This window comes from Hemitrygon akajei, chromosome 6 (genome assembly GCF_048418815.1).
Source record: "Hemitrygon akajei chromosome 6, sHemAka1.3, whole genome shotgun sequence".
Classification (NCBI taxonomy): Eukaryota; Metazoa; Chordata; class Chondrichthyes; order Myliobatiformes; family Dasyatidae; genus Hemitrygon; species Hemitrygon akajei.
The window spans coordinates 163,606,686-163,631,211 of record NC_133129.1 but is presented as its reverse complement, the minus strand read 5'-3'; the positions used below and the strand labels follow the sequence as shown (position 1 = coordinate 163,631,211).

General features: G+C 39.7%; 1 protein-coding gene across 5 annotated transcripts in view; it reads right to left on the bottom strand.

Moving 5' to 3' along the window:
- bbox1 (butyrobetaine (gamma), 2-oxoglutarate dioxygenase (gamma-butyrobetaine hydroxylase) 1) overlaps positions 1–24,526 on the bottom strand; it is a 155,444-nt gene that overhangs the window by 63,071 nt on the left and 67,847 nt on the right. For all 5 annotated transcript variants that reach the window (XM_073049695.1, XM_073049699.1, XM_073049698.1 and 2 more), the window contains one exon: positions 19,756–19,954. In XM_073049695.1, coding sequence (XP_072905796.1) covers positions 19,756–19,954 — 199 coding nt within the window. The remainder of the gene's footprint in view (positions 1–19,755; positions 19,955–24,526) is intronic.

The window sequence follows — 24,526 nt, the reverse complement described above, 5'->3', positions numbered from 1 at the left end:
GTACTGCAGTGTCCTACAATTGCTCTTCATTTAAACAGTATATTTTTCTACTCATCTTTTATTCCATCTAATGTTTTCCTCATCATCTTTGCTTGGCAAAATAACTGTTTACTTTTACCTGAGTTCTTCACATTTCCATCATATCTATTAAATCACTTCTTGTAAAATAATGTTTTGTGAAATCCAAATAAAATATACCGACTTGTTCCCTTCACCTTCAAGGAGTGATGCTTCAAAAAGGCAGCATCCATTATCAAGGACCCCCATTACGCAGGACATGCCACTTCTCATTGCTACGATCAGGGAGGATGTACTGGAGCTTGAAGGCACACAATCACCGATTCAGAAATAGCTTCTTCCCATCTGCCATCAGATTTCTGAATGGACATTGAACCCATGAATGCTACCTCACTACTTTTCCCCACTTTAGCACTATATAATTTAACTTTTTTTTAACTGTAATTTACAGTTGTTTATTATGTAATGCAATGTATTGGTGCCACATAACAACAAATGTCATAACAAATGCTGGTGATATTAAAGCTGATTCTGATCTACTCTGGTCCAGCGAGTACAGGGTCAGAGCCAACAAATGCTCCTGATACATTAACCTACTCATTCTTGGGATCATTCTCATGACATTTTCTGGACCCTCTCCAATGCCACCACATCCTTTCTTAGGTAAGGGCCCAAAAATGCATACAACGCTCCAAGTGCTGTCTGAGCAATGCCTTATAAAACTTCAGCATTACATCCTTACTTTTATATTCTAGTCCTCTAGAAATGAATGCCAACATTGCATTTGCCTTCCTTACTACTGGCTCAACCTGCAAGTTAACCTCTGAGAATCCTTCAGTAAAGCTCACGTCCCTTTTCACTACTGATATTTTAATTTTCTCCCCAATTAGAAAATAGTCTGCGCCTTTTTCCTTCAACCAAGGTGCATCACCATACACTTCCCGACACAATATTCCATCTACCACTTCTTTGCCCATTCTACTAATCTATCTAAGTCTTTCTCAGGCTCCATGCTTCCTCAACTCTACCGGCCCCTCCACTATTCATTGTATCATCCTCAAACTTTGCAACAAAGCCATCAGTGCTGTCATTCAAGTCATTGACAAATAGAGTATAAATATGTGGTCCCAATACAGACTCCTGTGGAACACCACTAGTCACCAGCAGCCAGTCAGAAAAGGCTCCCATTATTCCCACTCTTTGCCACCTGCCAATCAGCCACCTGCTTTATCCATGCTACGATCTTTCCTGTACTGCCATGAGCATATAGCTTGTTAAGCAGCCTCATGTTTGGCACCTGTTCAGAGGCCTTCTGAAAATCCAAGTACACAACATCAACTAATTCTTTGTCTATCCTGCTTATTATTTCTTCAAAGAATTCCAACAGATTTGTCAAGCAAGATTTTCCCTTCAGGAACCTATGCTGACTATGGCCTATTTTATCATGTGCCTCCAAGTACCCTGAAGCCACATCTTTAACCATCAATTCCAAAATCTTCCCAACCACTGAGGTCAGGCTAACTAGCCTATAATTTCCTTTATTCTGCCTCTCACGCTTCATGAACAGTGGAGTGACATTTGCAATTATCCAGTCTTTTGGAACCATTCCAAAATCTAGTAGTTCTCAAAAGATCAATACTAATTCCTCCACGTTCTCTTCAGCCACACCTCCTTCAGAACCCTGGGGTGTCCACCATCTTACCTACCTTCAGACCTTTCAATTTCCCAAGAAACTTCTCTCTGACCCAAAACTCTGGAACTTCCACCATACTGCTAGTGTCTTCCACAGTGAAGACTGATGCAAAGTACATATTCAGTTCATTCTCCATTTCCTTGTTCCCATTACCTCTCCAGCAATGTTTACATTTTATATATCTGAAGAAACTTCCAGTATCCTCTTTAACATTTTATTCTCTAGATTACTTTTGTATTCCATCTTTTCCTTCTTAATGACTTTCTTGTTGCATTCTGTTGGTTTTTAAAAACTTCCCAATCCTCTAATTTCCCACTAATTTGTGCTCTACGATGTGTCTATTTTATGCTTTGGCCAGCTCCTCTCTCACGCCTCTGTAATTCCCTTTACTCCACTACAATGCTGATAGATCTGACTTTAGCTTCTGCTTCTCAAATCTCAGGCCGAAGGGTTGTTTTATCTTCAGCTCTCTAATCAATTCTGATTCATTGCACAACACCCAGTCGAGAATAGTTGATTCCCTACAGGGCTCAACCACAAGCGGCTCTATGAGGCCATCCCATAGGCAGTCTAGAAAACCCCCCTCCTGGAGTCCGGCACCAATCTGATTTTTCAGTCTTCCTGCACATTGAAGTCCTGCACGATTATTGTAACACTGCCCTTTTGGCGTGCATTTTCTACCTCGCACTGTAACTTGTAGACCACATCCTTACTACTGTTTGGGGGTCTGGTGTACAACCCCCATCAGGGTTGTTTTACCTTTGCAGTTCCTTAGCTCTATCCACAATGATTCTACATCTTCCAACCCTACGAGGGGTGATTGATAAGTTTGTGGCCTAAGCTAGAAGGAGATGAGCTATACAGCTCTCGTTACATGCACATGCAGTTCAACTATTTGAGTGATTATGCAGAAAGTTTAAAGTTAATAACTCATCAGGGGTGATTGATAGGTTCAAACTTTCTGCATAATCACTCAAAGAGTTGAACTGCATGTGCATGTAACGAGAGCTGTATAACTCATCTCCTTCTACCTTAGGCCACGAACTTATCAATCACCTATCTGTGGACACTTTCTGGAGGTCCAAGATCCGTATGTTCCACGACCGCTGGACTAAGTGTGTAAATGTAGGAGGGGACTATTTTGAAAAATAAATGTGCTAGGTTTTCCAAAGTTGACTCCTTCTACCTTAGGCCTCGAACTTAACAATCACCCCTCATATGTCACCTCTTCTTAATGATTTGATTTCATTTTTTGCTAACAGAGCCACACCAGTTCCTCTGCCTACCTGCCTGTCCTTTCGATACAACTTGTCCTTGGACATTAAGCTCCTAGCTATAATCTTCTTTAAGCCATGATTCACTGTGCCTACAACATCATATATGCAAATCTGTAATCGTGCTACTAGTTCATGTCTTATTCTGTACACTGCACGCATTCAATTATAACACCTTCAGGCCTGTATTCACCCTTCTCGATTTTGCTTGCCTTTTACATTGCAACTCATCCTATTGGCTGTAATTTTGCCCTATCATCAGCCTCTCCTTGCTAGGAGTCTCACTACACAATGCCTTTGTTTGTAAACCAACTCCCTCATTTTCAGCACTATCACTCCAGTTCGCATCCCCCTGCAAAATTTGTTTAAAGCCTCCAGAAGGTCTCTAGCAAACACCTGCCTGCAAGGATATTGGACCCCCTTCGGGTTCAGGGGTTACCCGTCCCTTCTGTACAGCGTGTACAGAAGAGATTCCAATGTTCCACAGGTCTGAAATTCTACCCCCTGTGCAAGTTCCTCAGCCATGAATTCACCTGCCCAATCATCCTATTCTTATTCTCACTGGTGCGTGGCACAGGCAGCAATCCAGAGATAACTACCTTGGTGGTCCTGATTTTCTACCTAGCTCCCTAAAATCTCTCCTCAGGACCTCCTCACCTTGTCCACCTACGTCACTGGTGCCAATATGCACCAAGGCTTCTGGTTGTTCACCCTTACCCTTGAGAATGCCATGGACCCAATCAGAGACATCCTTGATGCTGGCCCCAGGGAGGCAACATACCATCCCAATGTCTCGATCACGCCCACAGAATCCCATCTATCTTAACAACGGCAGTGTTCTGAAAATTCTATATTTGTTCAGTACTGCTTTTTCATTTGATAGTTCAGGGAGAGAACATCTAATGCTTTGAAGGATAAATGATCATATTAAGATCACTAGACTGGACAGAGAAAACTGCTACATGATAAAAATTGACTTTCTCTATCATTGGAGAATTGTGGTCAAACCGTGAAGCTTCAAGAACATTACCAAGATGCTCCTTGACTAGATTAAAGGGGTCTCTATTCATGCCAGCTATATATATTAAATTGTGCATCATTGCAAAACATCTACACAAAGCCAGTGGCATGTTCACACAGTCTTGAAATTTGCTTAAGACAGCATTATTATTTTGAACTCTGCCCATCGTTTACAGAGTTCTATGTACATTTAGCCAGCATTCACTGAATTAGGGTAGCTATATCAACAAAAAGACATGAAAAGGCCTGACTGCTGCAAATTTAATAAGAATTCCCAAGTATTGCTAGCAACTATGTAAATCAATTTCATTAGAGATCTGGCATGACACAGATGTATCCTTAATGTGTAGTTGATTGCATTTTGTTCAGTTAAATGTATTGCTTTTGTGTGTGTTTCTAAATATTTTAATTTTCTCAGGAATTCATTAAATATTTGTTTTTTAATAGTTCTGAGAGGTTTTTAAATTCTACTTTTAGTTACAGTGTGATAGGTGAGGAGTCAGGGGCAAACCCTCAGCCTTTCAAACTTACTCAAAGCTTGTCAGTCACACTGGGAGAAGTCCTGCAAGTCAGGCATCTGCTGGAAGATGACATTCAGGCCCGTATGGAAAGAAACAACAAGCTCTAAATGCAAACAGCTGTTGATCTGAGAATCAGCAGATTTGCTCAGTGAGTCACAATTTTCTGACAAAATAACCAGAAGGCTAAGAGCACTCCATTCTTTAGAATTCATACTTTGGTCATACGACTAAAAGATATAGGAGCAGAATTAGGCCATTTGGCCCATTGAGTCTGCTCTGCCATTTCATCATGGCTCATCCAATTTTCCTCTCGGCCCCAATCTCCTGTCTTCTCCCTGTATCCCGTCATGCCCTGACCAACCAAGAATCAATCAAACTCTGCCTTAAATATACACAAAGACTTGGCCTCCACAGCTGCCCATGGCAAACAATTCCACAGATTCACCACTCTCTGGCTAAAGAAAGTCCACCTCATCTCCATTCTAAAAGGATGCCCCTCTTTTCTGAAGCTGTGTCCTCTGGCCTAGATTCTACCATCAGAGGAAACATCCTCTCCATGTTCTATCAGGGCTTTTGCCATTTGATAGGTTTCAATGAGGTCACCCCTCATTCTTCTGAATTCCAGGGTGTCAATAAAAAAATACACTTGTAGTAATCAACTGGGTTGCAAAGAGTTTTGGATTTTTTTTTGCAAGGGTTGTGAAACGTTTATGGAAAGTTTCAATAGTAACACACTAGATACAAACTCTAGCTAATATAAAACCAGTGAGTGGACCTCTTGCATGATAAGATGGCCTCTTGACTCACAATCTACCTCTCAAGTCTCTGCACCTATTGTCTGTTTGCACTGCACTTTCTCTGTAACTGCTAGACTTTGGTCTGCACTCTTACTGTTTCACACTGTTCTGCCACAGGGCTTTGTTTGATGACTTTACCTGTATGAAGAGTGTGCAGGACAAGCGTTTCACCGTGCCTCAGCACACGTGACAATAATAAACCAATTTCTGTTACAGAGAAAGTGCAGGTTAAAATATACGAGGTCATAATGAGATAGATCGAGAGGTCGGGAGTCCATCTTATCGTATTAGGGAACAATTTAATCATAGAGGCTGTCTTTGACCTTGCTGATTCATGCTTTCAGGCTTTTTAGCTTCTGCCCAATGGAAGAGGGAAGAGAGAATGCCTGGTTTCAGCAGGATCTTTTGTGCTGGCTACTTTACTAAGCCAGTGGGAAGTACAGACCGCGACTATAAGGGGAGACTGGTTTTAGTGATGTGCTGACTATGTCCATAACTCTCTGCCATTAGTAGTCTTGTGCAAAGCAGTTCCCGTACCAAGCTAAGATGTTTCTAGATCCTATGGTTTCTATGGTGCATTGATAAAATTTGTTGAGGGTTGACAGGGATAAGGCAAATTTCTTTAGTCTCCTGAGGAAATACAGGCACTATTGAGCTTTCTTGGCCATGGCTGGGTCAGGATAAGCTATCCACTGCTAGGAACTTGAAACTCTCAACCTCAACACTGATGTACACAGGATCATGTGCACCACTCTCTTCCTGAAGTTCAATGACCAGCTCTTTTATTTTGCTGACATTGAGGGACAGGTTGTTGTCATGAAACCAACGTTACTAGATTTTCTATCTCGCTCATGTACTCCAACTCATCATTATTTGAGATACAGCCCACTATGGTGATATCATCCGCAAACTTGTAGATGAGTCTGGCCCTGCAGTCCAGAGAGTACAGGGACTAGAGGAGGGGGCTGAGAACATATCCTTGTGAGCACCAGCTTTTTTGGAATAATCACAGCAGAGGTGCTGCTGTCTGTCGTAACTGACTGCAGTCTGTTGGTCAGGAAGATAAGGATCATTAAAACACAACACTTACTTCTGCAGTTTTTCAGTTTTCCCATGCACCTCCCAAAATGCATGGTAATAATAAGCTAATTATTATCTATTTCAAAAATGTGATGTTAATCGTCAGCTTCAAAGACACTGACAATTAAATATTCCAAGTGTGCAGATATGTTCCCTCATATTTTAATTATTTTAGATTTAAAGCCAGAAAGCTGTCCTTGATTATTGGTGGTATAAGACAGAAATTTGCGTATTGAACTCCAGTATTAATTCCATTGACTTCATTGAGTGAGTTTCTGCACTGTAAAATTTAAACTTGTCTCTTTAAAGTTATTCCTTTGCCTTCTTTCTACTTAACTCATCATTCATTCTGCTTTCTGTACTTCATAAATTCACTCACTGCCACTTTGGGCTGGGGAAGTGGAGAGCCTAGGAAGCTGAGGTCCACATAACAACAAGACGCCAGCCATAAAGCAGAGGGTACTCCCTTAAATCTCCTGACTGGACGTCACAGCTGGCAAAGATGGGGACAAATCTTTGTTAGCATTGGTACCTGTGAGGAAATTTAAACATTTGAAACATTCAGAGACATTTCAAAATTATTATTTACTTTAGGTAAAAAAAACATAGTTTAAAAAGGCAGCTTAATGGAAACACAGCAAACATAATTGAAAGTTTTGAGTCAATAATTAAAAACAAAACTTTCCTTTGAATCTCAGTTTGCAGAACTAGAATATTGAAGTCATTGAGGTCTTGGATGCAGGTCTCACCCATTGCGGTTTCAGAGTGGAAATTTCCCAACAGTATTGCTGACAGGGTTCCAGCAAGTCTTCTTTCCATTGCCATGGAATCCAGCAAAGAAATGCAGTGACAGGAGAGACACCATCTGTCATTCAGTTAGTCCTGTGCTTGAAAGTATATGTAGGACTTTGTACAAATGTCTGAGTGCTACTGGTTTTCAAAGTTCAAAGTAAATTTATTATCAAAGTACATATATGTCACTATATACAGTGCTGAGATTCATTTTCTTGTGGGCATACTCAATAAATCCATTATAGAATAATAACCATAATGGAATCAATGAAAGACCAACCAACTTGGGTGTTCAACCAATGTGGAAAAAAAAGAACAAACTGTGCAAGTACAGTTTTAATATGATTTTAAATATAGCTTTAAATATGGTTTTGACAGTAATTGTGGACAGAACAGCAATGCATACCTTAAAGCAATGACTTCATTTTAAGAAGGCAACATCTATCATTAAGATCCCTACCATTCAGGCCATGGGATTTTCTCATGGCTATAATCGGGCAGGAGATAAAGAAGCTTGAACTCCCACATCAGTAGTTTCAAGAAAAGCTTCTTGAACGAATCTGAATAACGTAGTCACTGCTTCAGTACAGCAACACCAAGACCACTTTGATCACTCTGCACTACAGTAGATCTTGTTTCTTTCTGTTCCAATTCTGTTCAGGTTCTTGTACAGGTTGTGTATAGTTTATGTTTAATTTACACATTGTACTCCTGTGAATGCAGTCCATCTGATTCTATGGTGCAGTTCTATTTCATTGTACGTATGCTTATTACAATAAGCTCAGCTTTCTAAAGTATTTCATTATGTGCTGGAAAATTTTAAGGAGGAAATGAAATTTAAATGCTAATGTTTTTCTTTTCCTTTAATTTACTGTTCGTGCTCAGTACATGCCTTAATAATTAAGTAATCCTTCCTCCAAGTTCATAAACATCTCAAGTATATTGCTTTCTTCACTGCAATATATCTGATTCAATAGTTTCAACAAGTTGACCTTCAAAATTAAAAAAATTAAATACACAATAACAGCAAACGTGATTCCATGTCTTGCCTTTGCGAGCCATGGTCCATCACTGCCAACAGAACTCTGCCCTGGGAAGAGCCTCTAGACATGATTTACACAGTGTTCATCTGTAAAACAGACAGTGTAATAAAGAAACAAAGTTTTATATTGCAGGTGATATCCCTTTGGAAAGACACAAAGCAACAATTTCCTTCCAGAGTTCTGTAAAAATCCTCTTGAAATTGTTTGAGAGATGATGAAGTGTGAAATGAAATCATTTTTAATAATTATTCCCTCTAGATTTCTATAGTGGACATGGATTGTGTTAACCATATCATCTGTTCTCTACGTAATTATGTGTTATGTTGGAATACCTATTAACCTACTACAGAATTTTTTCCTAATATTTGGTCAAAAAGGGTGGTTATGATTTATTGTTAAACTCTTTTGAACCATGTTATGTTATGCACTGCATCTAAAGGCTATGTAGGAAGTCCAATGAAGTTGAAAGTGGTAAGTTACACCCGTATACAAACGTACTGCCATGATGCATTTTTAGACCCAAACTTTCTTTTTGCTTCACCTCCAAAATGTAGAACAGTTAATAATCTGGTCAAGGAATAAGCCACTTCACACCATTACCTGGAATTTCCAGATGTTTAAAACTGATGAATCAATGTGCAGTATTTAGGGTAATACACACATAAAATGCAGGAGGGATTCAGCAGATCAGGCAGCATCTATGGAGAGGAATAAAGAGTTGGCATTTCCAGCCGAGCCCCTTCATCAGGACTAGAATGAAAGGGGGAAGGAACCAGAATAAGGTGGGGGAAGGGGAAGGAGTACAAGCTAGAAGTGACAGGTGAGGAGAGGTAGGTGGGGAAGAGGGGTTGAAGTAAGAAGCTGGGAGGTAATAGATGGAAAAGGCAAAGGGTTGAAGAAGGAGGAATGTGATAGGACAGGAGAGTGGAAAATGGGAGAAAGGGCACCTGAGGGAGGTGATAGGCAAGTATGCAGAAGAAAAGAAGCAAGAGGGAAGCCAGAATAGGGAATGGAAGAGAGAAAGGGAGAGGGGAGAAATCGATGGTAAAATATTAACAAATTTCAAACAGATTCCATCCAATTCAACTGTGCTTCTGTGCTAGTATTAACAACTAGCTTGTCCTGAATGGAAAATCAGCAACTACCCACCCTCCATCAAATTAACTGCCATGCAAGTTTCTGCTACCCAATTCCATACGTGGAAAATTAGCTTAATTTTAAGGAGGCTCTTGAAATTTAGCTGATTTTAAACATGAGCTCAAATAGCTGTTTTCTAAATACCTAAATGTAATAATTTTTAAAATGCAAATTTATTGGGAAATTGAGATGCAGATTGCGGTAGGAAAAGCCCATGTGGAGAGCTTCTACTCTCTGGGTTTGAAGTTTAGAGGTAAATTTTCCAGATTCAGTTGAGAATCTTTGGAATTTTCCACTTCTGAATGATGTGTAGGCAAAAAAAAAAACATTTAAACCCAAGACTTGAAGGATGTCAAAGTCTAGCTTTTGTGGAATAGACAATTTCACAAGTGCAGTTGAGGTCAAGCTCCCATCACCTGTGATCTTATTGACTGGCAGAGCAGATTCAGGGAACTGTGGAGCCTTTATTTTATTTTCTAATACAAAGCAAGATAAACTACCTCTCAATAAAAGCTCTGTGGCAATCTTGGTCAGCTGTATGGCAGTCATTACAGAATCCTAGAGCAATAGTTTTCAAAATCAAGCTACTGAAAAATGCACCAAGGTTTTCTGCTTGCTGACTTTGAACTCTTTATGTTTTGTTTTAAATGCACTGTCAAATTCCCTAGTCCAATAGGCAAACTTCTGGGAGACCAGGACAAATGATTTTAAAGGTCCCCTAAGTCAGGAGTTCCCAAACTTTCTTATGCCATGACTCCTACCATTAACCAAAGGGTCCATGGACCCCAGCTTGGGAACTCCTGCTCAAAGTGTATACGAGAATGCTGATAGAGTTTTTGCTTCATATCATTTGCCATTCTAAACCATCAGCCATATGCTCTGGCACTACAGAGCCCTGTAAGCTTCTCATTGCAGCATCATAAGCTTGAGCAAGACCCCGGTAAATTAGTAATAGTATCTGACAAATGATGTGGCCCATGTAACAGATAACTCAATCAGGAACAAAAGTCGAATTCAGTGGCATTTTATCACCTCTGAGCTATCTCAAACCTTTGTCTAAGGAGTACAATGTAGGACTGCTAGTTCCTTCACTTCTGACAGGGTGATTATATCTTCAGCTCCTTCTTAAATGGGATTTGCTTCCTTCAGTTCTAGAAAAAAATTGAAATTCTCTTACTATTACTCTCTATAATCTCAACACTTCTTTCCTTGATAGCTGGGGGCTCTTGTAACGTCTGGAATAACATTTTTCTTTAAATAACGCCTTTCCATTCAAAATTTATATGATTTTATATTTAAGTGAAATATTTTTCTCTGAGGTATGAACATCTCTTTCCTTTTCCAGAGAATATTTGAGCCTTTGAAAATCTTTATGGCAAATTAGAGATACAGTTGATTCCAGTTAATTGGGACATATTGGGACCAGTACATTTTGGCCCAATTAGCTCAAGTTTTATGGAAATAATTGAAAAGGTATAAAAAAGGCAGACTACGTAATAAATGATGTATTTAAATGAAATACAGAACAAGTTAGAACACTACTGATGCTACTACAGAACTATAAGATCATAACAGAGTAAGCTGCCAAGCACTGGGTGGCAAGGGAGGGGTAGCCTCTCTGGTGAAGGGCTTGTTCCATCTATTCTGGGACAGTTCACTCACCTTTGACCTCACTGGACAGTCAGCTCTCACCTGTGGCTCCAAGTAGCTGCTTGCATGTGAGTGACAGGAACCACACCCAGGGTAAATTGCTTCAACAAGCGGGCTAAAGCAGGTGAGGGTAGAGGGTGGGCCTCATAACACAGTGAAATAGGGACATACCTGTCCTAGCATGTGATGTCAGCTCCAGCAGATTGGGCAGATTAAATCAACTATGAAATCCAATGGTCAAGGAGGCGGTTCTGCAACACCTTGTGGAGAGCAAAGGGCATGATAAGGCATAGAAGAAGTCATGGTTATCCACTATAACCAAGGAAGACCCCAGCTTGTGATGTCCATTCATACTACTAGACCCAAACTTCAGAGGTCAAGAGAGTGGGACTGTCCCAGTGCAAAGGCTTTTCCACTTTAAAGACTCACTCACAGAGGTTTCACTGTCATCATCTGATACGATGGATAACCAACACGCTGCTGTGTTCTTTTGATTGAACATAAATAAAATTTAGCAGGCACCTAGTGCAGATAATGGACTGCTTTCAATGATCGCATCCTCCAAATCTTCATTTTTATTAGAACATTCAACACGATTGTCAATACCTTTCAATTCATCATAGTTCCTAACTTTCTGAAGTACAGAAATTGTTTCCTTTACACCTCAAGCCATTTCTGGCAGTTCTAAGTCTGAATGCTTGAAACCGCAATGAGCAAAACATTTCTGCTCATTTTTCGCCAACTACAAGTGACAAAAATCACTGCTTTTTGAAGACAAATTGACACAACTGACTATTTAAAAACTGTTTGCTCTAAGCCCAGTGTAGCGTCTAACAGCCATAGAAGTTCAGGTGACCAATGTTAGCTAGAAACTGTTCAGCAACAGTTCTCTATCCCAATTAAGCAGCATGGCGTCCCAAATAAAACAAAGGGAATCTGGGATATTTTCTTGATTCGTTTTTCTTCCTTAAGAATAACCCCAAATAAGTGGCTGCCCCAATTATTCGACAGACCTATTATCTGTAATCCACTGTATTCCCTGTTAGCAAAGGAGAGAGATAACTGCAAATAGATAGGAGCATAGATCAGATGTCAGATCATTCATGATAATATCAAATGGTGACGAACGTTCAGAGGGTCAAGTAGCCTTTTCCTGATCCTAATTTGTATCTTCTCTACAACTTCTTTTGGCACTACAACCAACCCAGCAAACACAGATCTAGGCTTCAGGCACCCTATAATTCAAACTGACTACATCATACTTACTTGCTGCATCATATCCCTCACTATTACAGCCTAATGCTCAAGGATTACTGGAAAATTCAGTGTTTTCTTCTGCATCAAACAGTCCTGCTGATCTGTCAAACAAATGCCATTTTGAAGTATTGCAATCTATCATTTCCTCTGCTGTCAAACCGGGTGATTTATTATAAGAGGGCAATGGCTACTTTGATTAAATTGCATTTTACCCATCAAGTGTAGGAGAATGAGGGGAGATTTGATGGTGGTATACAAAATTATGAGGAGTAGAGATAGGGAAAATGCAAGCAGGCTTTCTCCACTGAGGTTGGGTGAAACTTGAACTAGAAGTTATGGGTTAAGGGCGAAAGGTGAAATATTTAAAGGGAACTTGGGGGGATCTCTTCTTCACTCGGAGGATGGTGAAAGTGTGGAATGAGCCGCCAGTGGAAGTGGTTGATGTGTGTTCAACTTCAACATTTAACCCTTACATACTGTTCATATTCTATACCTTCACGGTATGGTCCAGGTTAATTTTGACCTGGCCCCTGAATCCCCTCATAAATACCAAGTTTTGAACTACAGATCTACTTAGAATGTATAAATAGCATATCTGACATTAATAAATGGATGATTAATCCTTAATTAGTGTTTCAGAGATCTAAAATCCATTTTAATACATATAGGTCAAATTGGACCCGGAGCAGTCTTGATGCACAAAATTTTATAGCACCTGTACAAAAGTATAAAATTTTTAAATATTTTCATTTTTGTGCATTTTGGGTCACTTTAGGAAGAAGTCATCAAATTATGGCTAAAAAAAATGGTGTTTAGGGTGTTTTTACTGCAGTCAAATGTCAAAATGGGTCAAATTTGACCCGAAAAGTATGTAAGGGTTAAAAGAAATTTGGATGGGATGGGTATGGACGGCTGCAGTCTAGGTGCAAGTCAATGGGACTAGGCAGATTAATAGTTTGGCATGGACTAGATGGCCCAAAGGTCTTGTTTCTGTGCTGTAGTCTTCTCTGATTATAATTTTTGAAGGAAAGATCATTTCGTTCTTGCTTCAGTCTAGAATGGACATCCAGATCACTCCAGCAGACTGCCTGAAGCAATCTGACAAAGGTACTTCCAGCACCTTTTGGTTTTGGTTCAGATTTAATAAGTTAATAAGGAGAATTTACTTCTCCTTTTTATGTATAATGTCTCAATATCCTCATAGACATAGGAAAAATCTGTCAAAAATTATGCTAAAGCCAAAGAAAGAGCCAAACGTTGATGAAGATGAGGAGAGAGGTGTGGAGAGGATTAGGGAAGAAGCAGTTCATGAACTGTGGACGGAGTGAGTGGGAGGGAGGAGGTCCAAAGAGCCCAGCAGTTGGCGAATTCACAGTTCTTAGAAGGCTGGACAGGAAATAGCCAGAGTCGGGGAAGATCAAGGCCTTGGCCTGAAGAGAAATAAAAAATTATGCACTGGTGGACAAGGACACAATGCAAGTCAGCAAAAGCAGATCTGACGGGTAAAGGGAAAATGGCAACAATTAGTATGTGAACAGTAAATCTGCAGGTAGAGCTATGTTTACCGAAAGTAGAAGATGAGGGCACTGTATAGACGAACGGGTCTTGAGACACCAAAAGCTTGGATGAGGGTCTGTAACAGGGTAGAGATTTGTGATGCCATGGTGGTAGAAGTGGTTTATCTTCGTAATCATGATTAAGAGCATAATGAGTTCATAAGAAGCTGTTTTTATCATGCATTTATGTGGTCCTTAGAGCTATGCTAACATTTATTATTTCTGACCCTTCAGGACTGCGGATTGAGCTAAACTTGTGTTGTTGTTTGTACACACTGATAACCCAGCTGTAACAACATCTTTTTATTTGGGCAGAATGAGTTCAAAGCCATTATAAACTATTTACATCTTGTCAAATAAACAATATTCTGAAGGAAATCTAGAATCCTCTGCAGGATTCAGGCACTGATTATATTGGATAAGGCAATGCTAAGTGTTACAAAGACAAATTATATTTTATTATCTACTTTGCTCAAAGTGCTTAGCTGAGAAAAAAAGATCAGCAATTAACCACCTTTCATAACAGCTTCAGAACTCTGGAGTTTAGAGAGTCCTCTTTTGGATGGGCATTTATTTTACGAGCACTTATCTTTTCTCAAGCCTCAAACAGCGATTACTGCAACTGAATTTTGCCTTATTTCAATAAAGTAGCTGATCTAACTTTATGTCTCCTAAAATAAGATAAGACTTGGGAAAATTATGGGCCTGCAGGTTTGCTCCACCAGTCAATATCCTGATCTATCTTCAGCCTTATTCATTTTCTTGACTGCTTCCAAAAGCACCTGCATTCCTCAGAATCCAAAAATCTATCAAACTCAGTAATAATATCCTCAATGAGTTAACTTTCATAGATTTTTGCAGTAAAGAAATACACAATTTCACAATCCCCCGAATGAAGAAGTTGCTCCACATTTTACTCTTTAGTTGATCCCTTATCCTGAAACTAAGCTTTCTAATTCTGGATTCTCCGGCCAAAAGAAACACCTCAGAATCATATCTGTCAAACCCCAACAGATTATTGAACAGTTCATTGAGATTACTTTTCATTCCCACTTTTATTTTTTTCTCATTTCAATTCCATTTTCATGTGGCCATTAGAACTAAATTACTTAAGTGTTATGCTTGTAGAACTTCGTAAAAAAGTACTTTTAAACATTAACACATTCAGGAGTTTTCATCGCCAATTAATAACTGAGCAAGCTATGCACAAAGGAGCCAGTAAAGACTGGTGCTGAATGCAAATAACTTGGAACAAAAGTGCTTGCTCTTTAAAAGGTATAGCCTGCGAGAGAGCACAAGAGGGGAAGGGAGAGGGGGCGAGGTGGAGGGGGGAAGAGAGGGGGATGGGAGAGAGAGTGGGAGAATGAATGAGATGGTCTTAAATCAGCTTTATGTATTCCTAATATTGCTTGTTCCAATTAATTCTGTAAAATGGCTCCATCAATCACTAATGTATCAGTCATTGCTGCTCTACCCAACGATTGTCAGTATTATTGTAAGCAAATTAGTTATTTACCATCCCATACAGTCATCAATTGGTAGAAAAGTTTTATGATGCTTTGCCTTAAGGGGCAACTTTCTCCATTATTCTTTCTAAATCATTTGAGAATGAGAACGACTCGGTATTCGATTTCTCTTATAACCAACCATCCGGACTTTGTCTTATTCTCTCTCCGTCCAACTCTCATCCTCTTTTTTTTAAATGTACCAGTCTATAAATTTCTTTGTTTCAAAATCAAGACCACATGTATACTTTCTGATATCTGTACAGAGTAATTAAGGCCATAAGATACTGGACCAAAATTAGGCCATGTAGCCCATTGAATCCGTTCCATCATTCAATCATGGCTGTTCTGTTTCTAACCCTATTCACCCGCATTCTCCCCATAACTCTTAATCCCCCGAATAATCAATGGAGGGCTATCCAATAACTTTTCCTCCACATTCTCTCTGCTAACAAATTCAACATATTCACAATCCTCCAAAGAAATTCTTCATCTCAGTTTTAAAGGCCTTTATTCTGAGGCTGTGCCCTTGGAACCTAATGGCAGGACCCCAAGGATCACTGATGGTAAGAGGGATTCTATGGTGCAAGTTCATAGCTCTCTGAAAGTGGCAACGTGTAGACAGCACGATAAAAATGAAATATGTCATACAATGAGAATAAAAATCAACAAGTCATGCTGCAACTGTGTATAACTTTTGTTTGACTACATTTGATGTATTATGTGCAATTCTGTCACTGCATTACAGGGAAGATGTAGAGACTTTTGAGAGAGTGCAGATGTTGTTCATCAGGATGTCGTTGTATCGGAGGCTATTAGCTAGAAAGGGAGAGTGGACAAACTTGGATTATTTCCTTTGAAGTACCAGAAGCTGAGAGGTGACATAATAGAAGTGCATACAATTATGAGAGCCACAGATAGGTTAGATAATCATTCTTTCTCCCAGGATGGAAATGTCAAATACTGGAGGGCAAGAACTGGAAACAGGAAGAACAGTAGAATAGAAGAAACTGAATCGTATAGATGAACTCACAGAAGAGGTGAAATCTAAAAGTGGGAAAATGATAAAGGAACTGCTAAGATCATGGTACATATTTAGAAAAGTGATGAAATACAATATAAAACTGTGCAGCTCAGGAAGAGGCCTTTCAGCCCATCACTTATCAAACCCACTTCTATCACTTCCTCTGGCAGCGTCTTCCAGGCATCCTCTACATTTTGTACAAAAAGAAACACTTGCCTCACACGTCTCCTCTAAACTTCCCCTACATGGTTTAGGTGCATTCCCTCTCGTACTCGGCATTTCTTTCCTTGGCAACCGATACTTACTGTCAAAGACTCTTATAATTTTATAAACTTCTGGCATCCACCAACACTTCAGAGAAAACAACACAACCGTTCCTTATAGTTCATACTCTCCAATCCAAGTAGCATTTTACTAAACCTTTTCTGCACCCTTTAAAAAGTCCGCACATCCTTCTTGTAATGGCGTGACCAGAAATGCACACAATACTCCAATATGGCTGAACCAAAGCTTTATATATTTTCAACATGACTTCCTAACTCATACTTAATGCTCCAACAAATGAAGGCGAGTAAACCATACGCCTTCATTACCACCCTCTCTACTTACAAGTTCCAAGTAAATTTATTATCAAAGTACATATATGTCACCATATATAATCCTGAGATTTGTTTTCTTGTAGGCATCAACAATGAATCCAAAAGCACAATAGAATCAATGAAAGATCGCGCCTAACTTGGCAGACTCTCAAGGCGCTGAGGACTTGGACTCCACTGACCCCCACCCTGCCAAGATCCCTCCATACATCAATGCTCTTAAGGATCTTACCATTAACTATGTACTTTCCTGTTACCTTTGACCTCTCTTTGACGTGCATCTGATTTACATTTGATTAATCTTGAAATGCTACTCTTTGCACATTTCAACTCAAAATATGATCCCAATACATCCTCTGAAAACACCATCTTTACCTTATTTTCTTTATACATTGGTCACTTTAATTACCTCCAGCTGTTCACTGTAGAAAACATATTTTACTTCCATGTCCTGATTAGTTTGCTTGCCCAAATGGCTGTTCACTGTGGGTCATAACTTGTCTGAAGATGCCTTGTGTAGGTTCAATAAGTCCTGCTAATCTGTTTATGCTTATTAACTAACTGATTTCAATCCAAAATTTGTGTTCTTTGTTTAAAATCTATCTATAGATTTGTGATGCTTCACCTCTACAATGCCCTCCAATTAATCCATCATGATTTGCAAACCCCTACCCATCTAATTTGTGGAAGTCTTTTCTCACTTGGCCACTTTGTATGCTTTAACTAGCTGTCTTTTTCATAAAGCCTTTGAGCGCACTCGCAAATTACTTCCATGGAGTCAATATTTGTTTTCATAATGCATTTTTAGAAATTTCATTACTGGGCAAAAGTCTTCAGCACCATAGATTTTTTTTAAAATAAATTTTGTTTTAGGAAGAATTTTTTTTTCTTTTACATTAGTATGTCAGTAGAAAGGAGCAAGTTTTAGATTTCCAAACATTCACTTTCCAAAAAATTAAATGCTACAGAGAAATGTTTGTATTTCATTAAAGAAAGTAACATATTAAAAGTAAATAGTCCAGTGCATGATTAAACGAAGATAACAAACAGGATGCTAATGATCAAAGACATGAAGAGCTGAATGAACTAAACTGGACGACTGCAACAGAAATGGATGTAGAAGCAATCAAACGGGGTGAACGACAATCAAACTAAAAGGTGAAGGGCAGCAGCTGTAACAGCTTAACCTTCAATTCTTACACCATGGCAAAAATGAGCACAGCAACAAGACAAGCTAGTCATCCTGCAACAGCAAGGTCTCTCCTAGCAGAAACTTCGTGGCTGAGAGGAGTTTCAAGATGTGCCATCCAAGCTCTCCTGAAGAACCACAAAGAAAAAACTGCAAAGCTGCGGACCAGAAATGCAATGGTCGGCCATGGAAACTGGGTGTAGCAGTTGAGAGGTACCGCAAATCAAACTGATGTCCCTTCTAAACGGGAAGAAGTACAGCACTCTATCAGCTCTGAACTCAGAGAAACCACTGGAACCCAAGTATACCCCTCTTTAGACCAGAGAAGTCTTGTCTGAAGTGGTCATCATGGAAGAGTTGCTGACAAAAAGCCAAGTGGAAACAAAGCCATGAGACCTACCTATGAACATAAGGACTAGGGTGCTGAACAAGTGCTCAAGTGAAAATTAGAAATTTTTGACTCAAGCAGGAGGCAGTTTGTAGTAGATCTGGACAGCACTACATGGATGAGTGTCTAGCCAACAGTGAAGCATGCAGAAGTTCCCAGAATGTTTCAGGCCGCAATTCTGCAAATGGAGTTGGTGATTTGGTCAGAATTAATGGAATCTTCAATGCTGAGAAGTACATCTCATCCATCATGCAATACCTTTAGGGAAGTGTCTGATTGGTCCCATCTTCATTCTGCAGCAAGACAGTGACCCCAAACACACAACCAAGGTCATAAAGGACTACCTCCAGTGAAAAGAAGAACAAGGAGTTCTACAACAGATGGTGTGACCTCCACAGAGCCCTGATTTCAACATCATCGAGGCTGTCTGGGATTACCTGGAGAGACAGAAGCAAATGAGACAGCCAAAGTCTGCAGAACAGTGGCAAGTTCTCCAGGATGCTTGGAACAACCTAGCAGCCGATTGTCATATAAAACTGCATGAAAGAATTGATGCAGGTTTAAAGGCAAAATGTGGTTACATCAGATATTGATTTAGTTTTTTTAAGACTGCTTACTGCTCTTTATAGTAAATTTTTGATACTTACAAACTTCTCATTTCATTATTTTTGAAAGCATCTTTGCTCTACAGATTTTTTTACATGTGCCTTAGATTTTTGCAAAGTACTGTACTTTCAGTGATCTTTACTTCAAATAAAATTTTTGCATGAACATAATCTTCTGAATCAATTTAATCTCTGTTATACAGTCCTGACGAAGGGTCTCGGCCCGAAACGTCAACAGTGCTTCTCCCTATCGATGCTGCCTGGCCTGCTGTGTTCTACCAGCATTTTGTGTGTGTTGTTGTTTGAATTTCCAGCATCTGCAGATTTCCTCGTGTTTGCTCTGTTATACAGTACAGTGCACAAATCGTAGGTACTTTTAAGACTGTTTATTTATGGAGATAAGTACACAATCTGCTAACACAGTCCATGGTTTCCAATTTTAAAACAAATAGATGATTTAGAAAATCTTTTCTGTGAATATTAAAATAGATAAACTGTGTATTGGTTGAGGTATCTCATGGGGAGGTGTTACAGCCATGGTAAATGATCAGCAGATAACTGTATTTTGTTGTAGCATATTATCAGCTTTAGAATTATATTTCTCACCTACCCATAAAAGGTCAGTCTTACGTAGCCAATCCTCTTTCCCAGTCTGGCCAGTTGCCCTTCTTCCACAGGAGCGTTCTTCAGTTGCACAAGTCCAATTCTACGCAGATTGCACAGCCATTCATAGGCAACTTCATCATTAGTCAACACTTCATCAAAGCTGGCGGTGGGAATCTTGAGCTCTGAACCCCAATGCTGTCGATCTGATTTAAAGCAAATTATAATTCTTGTTCAGAGCTGCCTCCAATTCATGATTTTCAACAGTTGTATTGAAAGAAGACAATGGGCATTCAAATAAAGTTGGAAAGGTTGCAATAATATCACACTTCATGAGTACGTTCCAAAGCACTTCAATTACAATGCAATTTTTTTTGTTAGATGTACTACTATAAAAGTTACTGTTACCATTGCAATCAAACATAACAATCAATTTGCATGCAGCATGGTCAAGAACAGTGGGTAAATAAAATCAGAAGTTAATTTTTTCATGCGGTATGTTGATGGAGGAACATCACTGAGGAAATCAGTAAAACTGTCAATTGATCTTGCGAAATGTGTTTTTGGACTTTAAACAAAATGTTTAAACTAATGGTTCATCTGCTTAAAATTTATACCAGTTGCAGCACTTCATACTGATATTGAAGTGCCCTGCTGATCAGAGATAGAAGCTGATAGTTGACAGTTGATTCTGCCACAAACAGTTTGAACCTACTAGTGTACCACAGGGACTGCTGGTACTTTGTGATCTAGATGAGAGTTACAGGAAATATTAAATAGTAAGTTCACAGATGATTTGAAAATTGACAGTTTTACTGTTGCAGACAGTAGTCTTCGGTTACTGAATGATGTTGATGAGTTGATAGGTTAAGCAGGAAAACTAGGTGGAATTTAATTCTGAAAAAGCTTCAAGGTAACGCAATTTGGAAAAGCCAAGAAGGCTAGGAATGCATATTGAATGGTTGCACCCTAGGACACATGAGAAGAACTAACTATCAGGCTCTTGAACCAAAGGGGATATCCTCACTCACCTTCACTTGCCCATCATTGAAATGTTCCCACAACCAATGGACTCACTTTCAAGGACTCTTCATCTCACGTTCTTGATATTCATTGCTTATATATTTATTGCTATTATTTCATTCTTTATGTATTGGTACAGTTTGTTGACTTTTGTACACTGGTTTTGCACAAGTTGGGTGGTCTTTCATTGATTCTGTTATGGTTATTATTCTATGGTTCCTTAAGGTTGTTATAGACAGGGAATGGTAATGGGAACGCGCTCCCACCACCCATTAAATACTCCCAATGGCAGGCGCCTCAAATAGCCTCTGACAACAAAGTCCAACGCCTGACTTCACGTGTGGCTTAAGATAATAAGCCCAACGAAACCGTTTCTACTAGCAGGAGAAGGGGCTAAGGTGGGGTACTGGTGCTTTAAAACCAGTCACTTCAGGCAGATGGGGGTCATCAGAGGTAGTTGGCAGCTCATCCAGGAGAAGGAAAACTCTGATCTCAAACCTCCGCTGCCTTGTGGCTATACCCATTTATGGGGAAGGCTTCAGGAGTAAAACCCCATGGGAAAAATCCAGAGCTGGAGTCCCTACGGCAGTCTTAAGCTGAGTTTAATGCTGATTGGCAACTCCTGTGACGCTAATCGTGCCAAACAGTATCGGCCTCTGCTATTCCTTTGGGTTCATCAGGTGCATGGAGAGAGGGAGCTTCCTACATTGGCAACAGCTTGCTAGCCCTTTTGTACTACCCAGGCTTGCTTATCTAGACAGCTAGGACACAACATCCATGGTCAACTCTGACCGACAAAGGCCTCAGACTATTATTCTATAGATTTATTGAGTATGCCCGCAAAAAAATTAATCTCAGGGCTGTAGATGATGACATATATGTAGTTTGATAGTAAACTTACTTTGAACTTTTGAACAAGGAGCTAGATGTATGTGACCTAGGATCCCTGAAGGCAGTAGTGCAGGTAGATAAGGTGGTTCAGTCAGCATAGGAAATACTCACTTTTATTCACTCGATATGGAATTCAAGAGCAGGGGGTTTTGTGGTACAACTATGTAAAATATTGGGTTTGGCATAGCTAGAGTATTTAATTAATTCTGCTCACCACACTAAAACAAAAACGTCATCGCACTGGAACATGGTGTAGAGGTGATTCACCAGGAGTTTCCTTTGACTGGTGTGTTTGGCTATGAGCAGAAACTGGACTTGTTTTCCTTGGAGTACAAAAAACTGAGGAAGATATTTGACTAAAATTAAAATTACGAGAGGCACAACTGGGGTAGAGAATAAGAAGCTTACTCTCTAAACTAACTTTCCTCATTAGCATAAGAGTACATTTTCAGAGAGTTTGATTTAAGTTAAGGAGTTGGAGATTTTGAAGGCACTTGAGGAAGAAGTCTCCCCCCACCCCCTCCACCCCAGACATACAAACACACCACGGAAATGGCTGACAACTGGAAAATCTTCGCTGAAAAATACACACAAAATGCTGGAGGAACCCAGCAGACGACGTTTCGGGCTGAGACCCTTCTCAGTCCTGATGAAGGGTGTCGACCCAAAACGCTAACTGTTTGTTCTTTTCCATAGTTCCTCCAGCATTTTATGTGTGCTGCTTGGATTTCCAGCATATGCATATTTTCTTGTGTTTGTCAGAACCTTCCCTGAGAAGTTGGAGGAGTTGGATACTTGCACAATATTTGAGAAGACTTCTTCCCCCTTCCTTTCCAGTCCTGAAGAGTCTCAGCCCACAACATTAACTGTTTACTCCTCTCCATGGATGCTGCCCTAGCTGCTGAGTTCCTCCACCATATTGTATGTTGATTTGAGCTTTTAAATGAGGGCTTGGAATCAACGAGGAATGGATGGTTGCCGACCGAGTGTGAGAAACTGAGGGTAATTTAGGTAAGTACTTGATGGTTGGCAAAGACATGGTAAGTTGGAAAGCCCGCTTCTGTGTTGTGTGACTCTGTGATTAACTTCAATCATGTGCCAAAATGCTGAATGGAATTTGAAGTTTTCAGATTCAGAAGTTAAATTGCATGTAAACTCTTCCAAAACAAAGGAAAAGTATTCCACATATTACCACTGTACTGAGATTCTTTAAAAATTAAACTATGATTAATAAAAGAGCAATTCAGCAGAGAGGATGGATCGTGGTTTGAGTCACCACATCACACTGCACTGGAGTGAGTGTAGATGAAAATATGACAATGCTGGTAAAATGTAGATAGGAGCAAAGACTGGCTCTTCGATTCATGGGAGGCTAAGGACAGATTTAATTGACATGTATAAAAGGGCTTGGAATAAACAATAATGATCCATTTGCCTTACTATAATGATGTTCTAATTGAGTAATATTTCTTTTCCACCCAGGGAGTGAAAGTGTTCTGGAATTCACAGCTTGAGAGGTTGGTGGATGTAGAAACTAACATCGTTTTAAAATACATTTGAATTTGTACCTGCAGGGTAATGATACAGAGGAAACTAAAGGAAGCGTATGCATTTTGACCCATTTTGCCAGCACTGCCATTCAGTAAGATCCCGGCTGTTGTGTGTGTGTGGGTGGTGGGGGAGGGGGGGGAGTGAGCGGTTGACATCTTCAAATGTCTTCAAAATCTCCTATTCCTTAATATACTCTTATGCTCAGGAGAAACGTTAGTTTAGAAAGTAAGTTTCTTATTCTCCGCCCCATCTATGCCTCTCATAATTTTATGACCTTAGTCAGATATTCTCCTCAGTCTTCTGTACTCCAGGAAAACAAATCCAGTCTCTGCTCATAGCAAACCACTCCATCCACAGGAAACTCCTGGTGAATCACCTCTGCACCATTTTCCAGTGCAATGATGTTCTTGTTATAATGTGGTGACCAGAGTTACATACAATAATCTAGCTGTGCCAAACTTAATGTTTTACATAGTTGTACCACAAAACCCCCTGCTCTTATATTCCATATCGAGTGAATAAAGGCGAGTATTTCCTATGCTGCCTGAACCACCTTATCTACCTCGACTACTACCTTCAGGGATCCTAGGTCATATACATCTAGTTCCTTGTCCTCCCCATACTTCCAAGGTCCAGCCATTCAAAGTTTATGCCCTAGCCTTATTGGCTTTTCCAAAATGCATCGCCTTATTTTCTTTCCAGTATTAAATTCTATCTAGTTTTCCGTACAACCTATCAACTCATGAACGTCATTCTGTAGCGGAAGGCTGCTGTCTACAACAGTACATCTGTTAATTTTCAATACCACTTTCCTGTTCTTTCTTGAATATACTCTGGTACATAGCCTCTAAATTCAACTGTGATAGAAAATTCCAAAAATCTGCCATCCTCTGAGTATACACGTTTCTCGTCTCTGACTTGAACAGCCGATTACTAACATTGACACAGTAACCTCTGGTTCAAATCGGAGAAATCCATCACTGAGTCCAGCTCTTTGACTCACTGAGTCTACACTGAAAATCAGCCACTCAATTTTGATAATCCCGTAAGTTCTACATAGTTGGGTCAATTTACGGTGGCAGAGACTAAGTGCAATTTCCATAGATTGAGTGCAGACATCACAAACAAGGAAATATTAACACTGCACTCAACCATCCAGCCTCAGACCAGTACAGACACAGTGGGTCAAACAGCCTCCCTTTAATTACAGATCTATGATGAAATTAAAATTAAAGTTCATTCACATAGAGTTATAGAACACAAGTTGAATCTTGTGCTTCAATTATGAGAATGTTTTGATCACAAGGGATCTG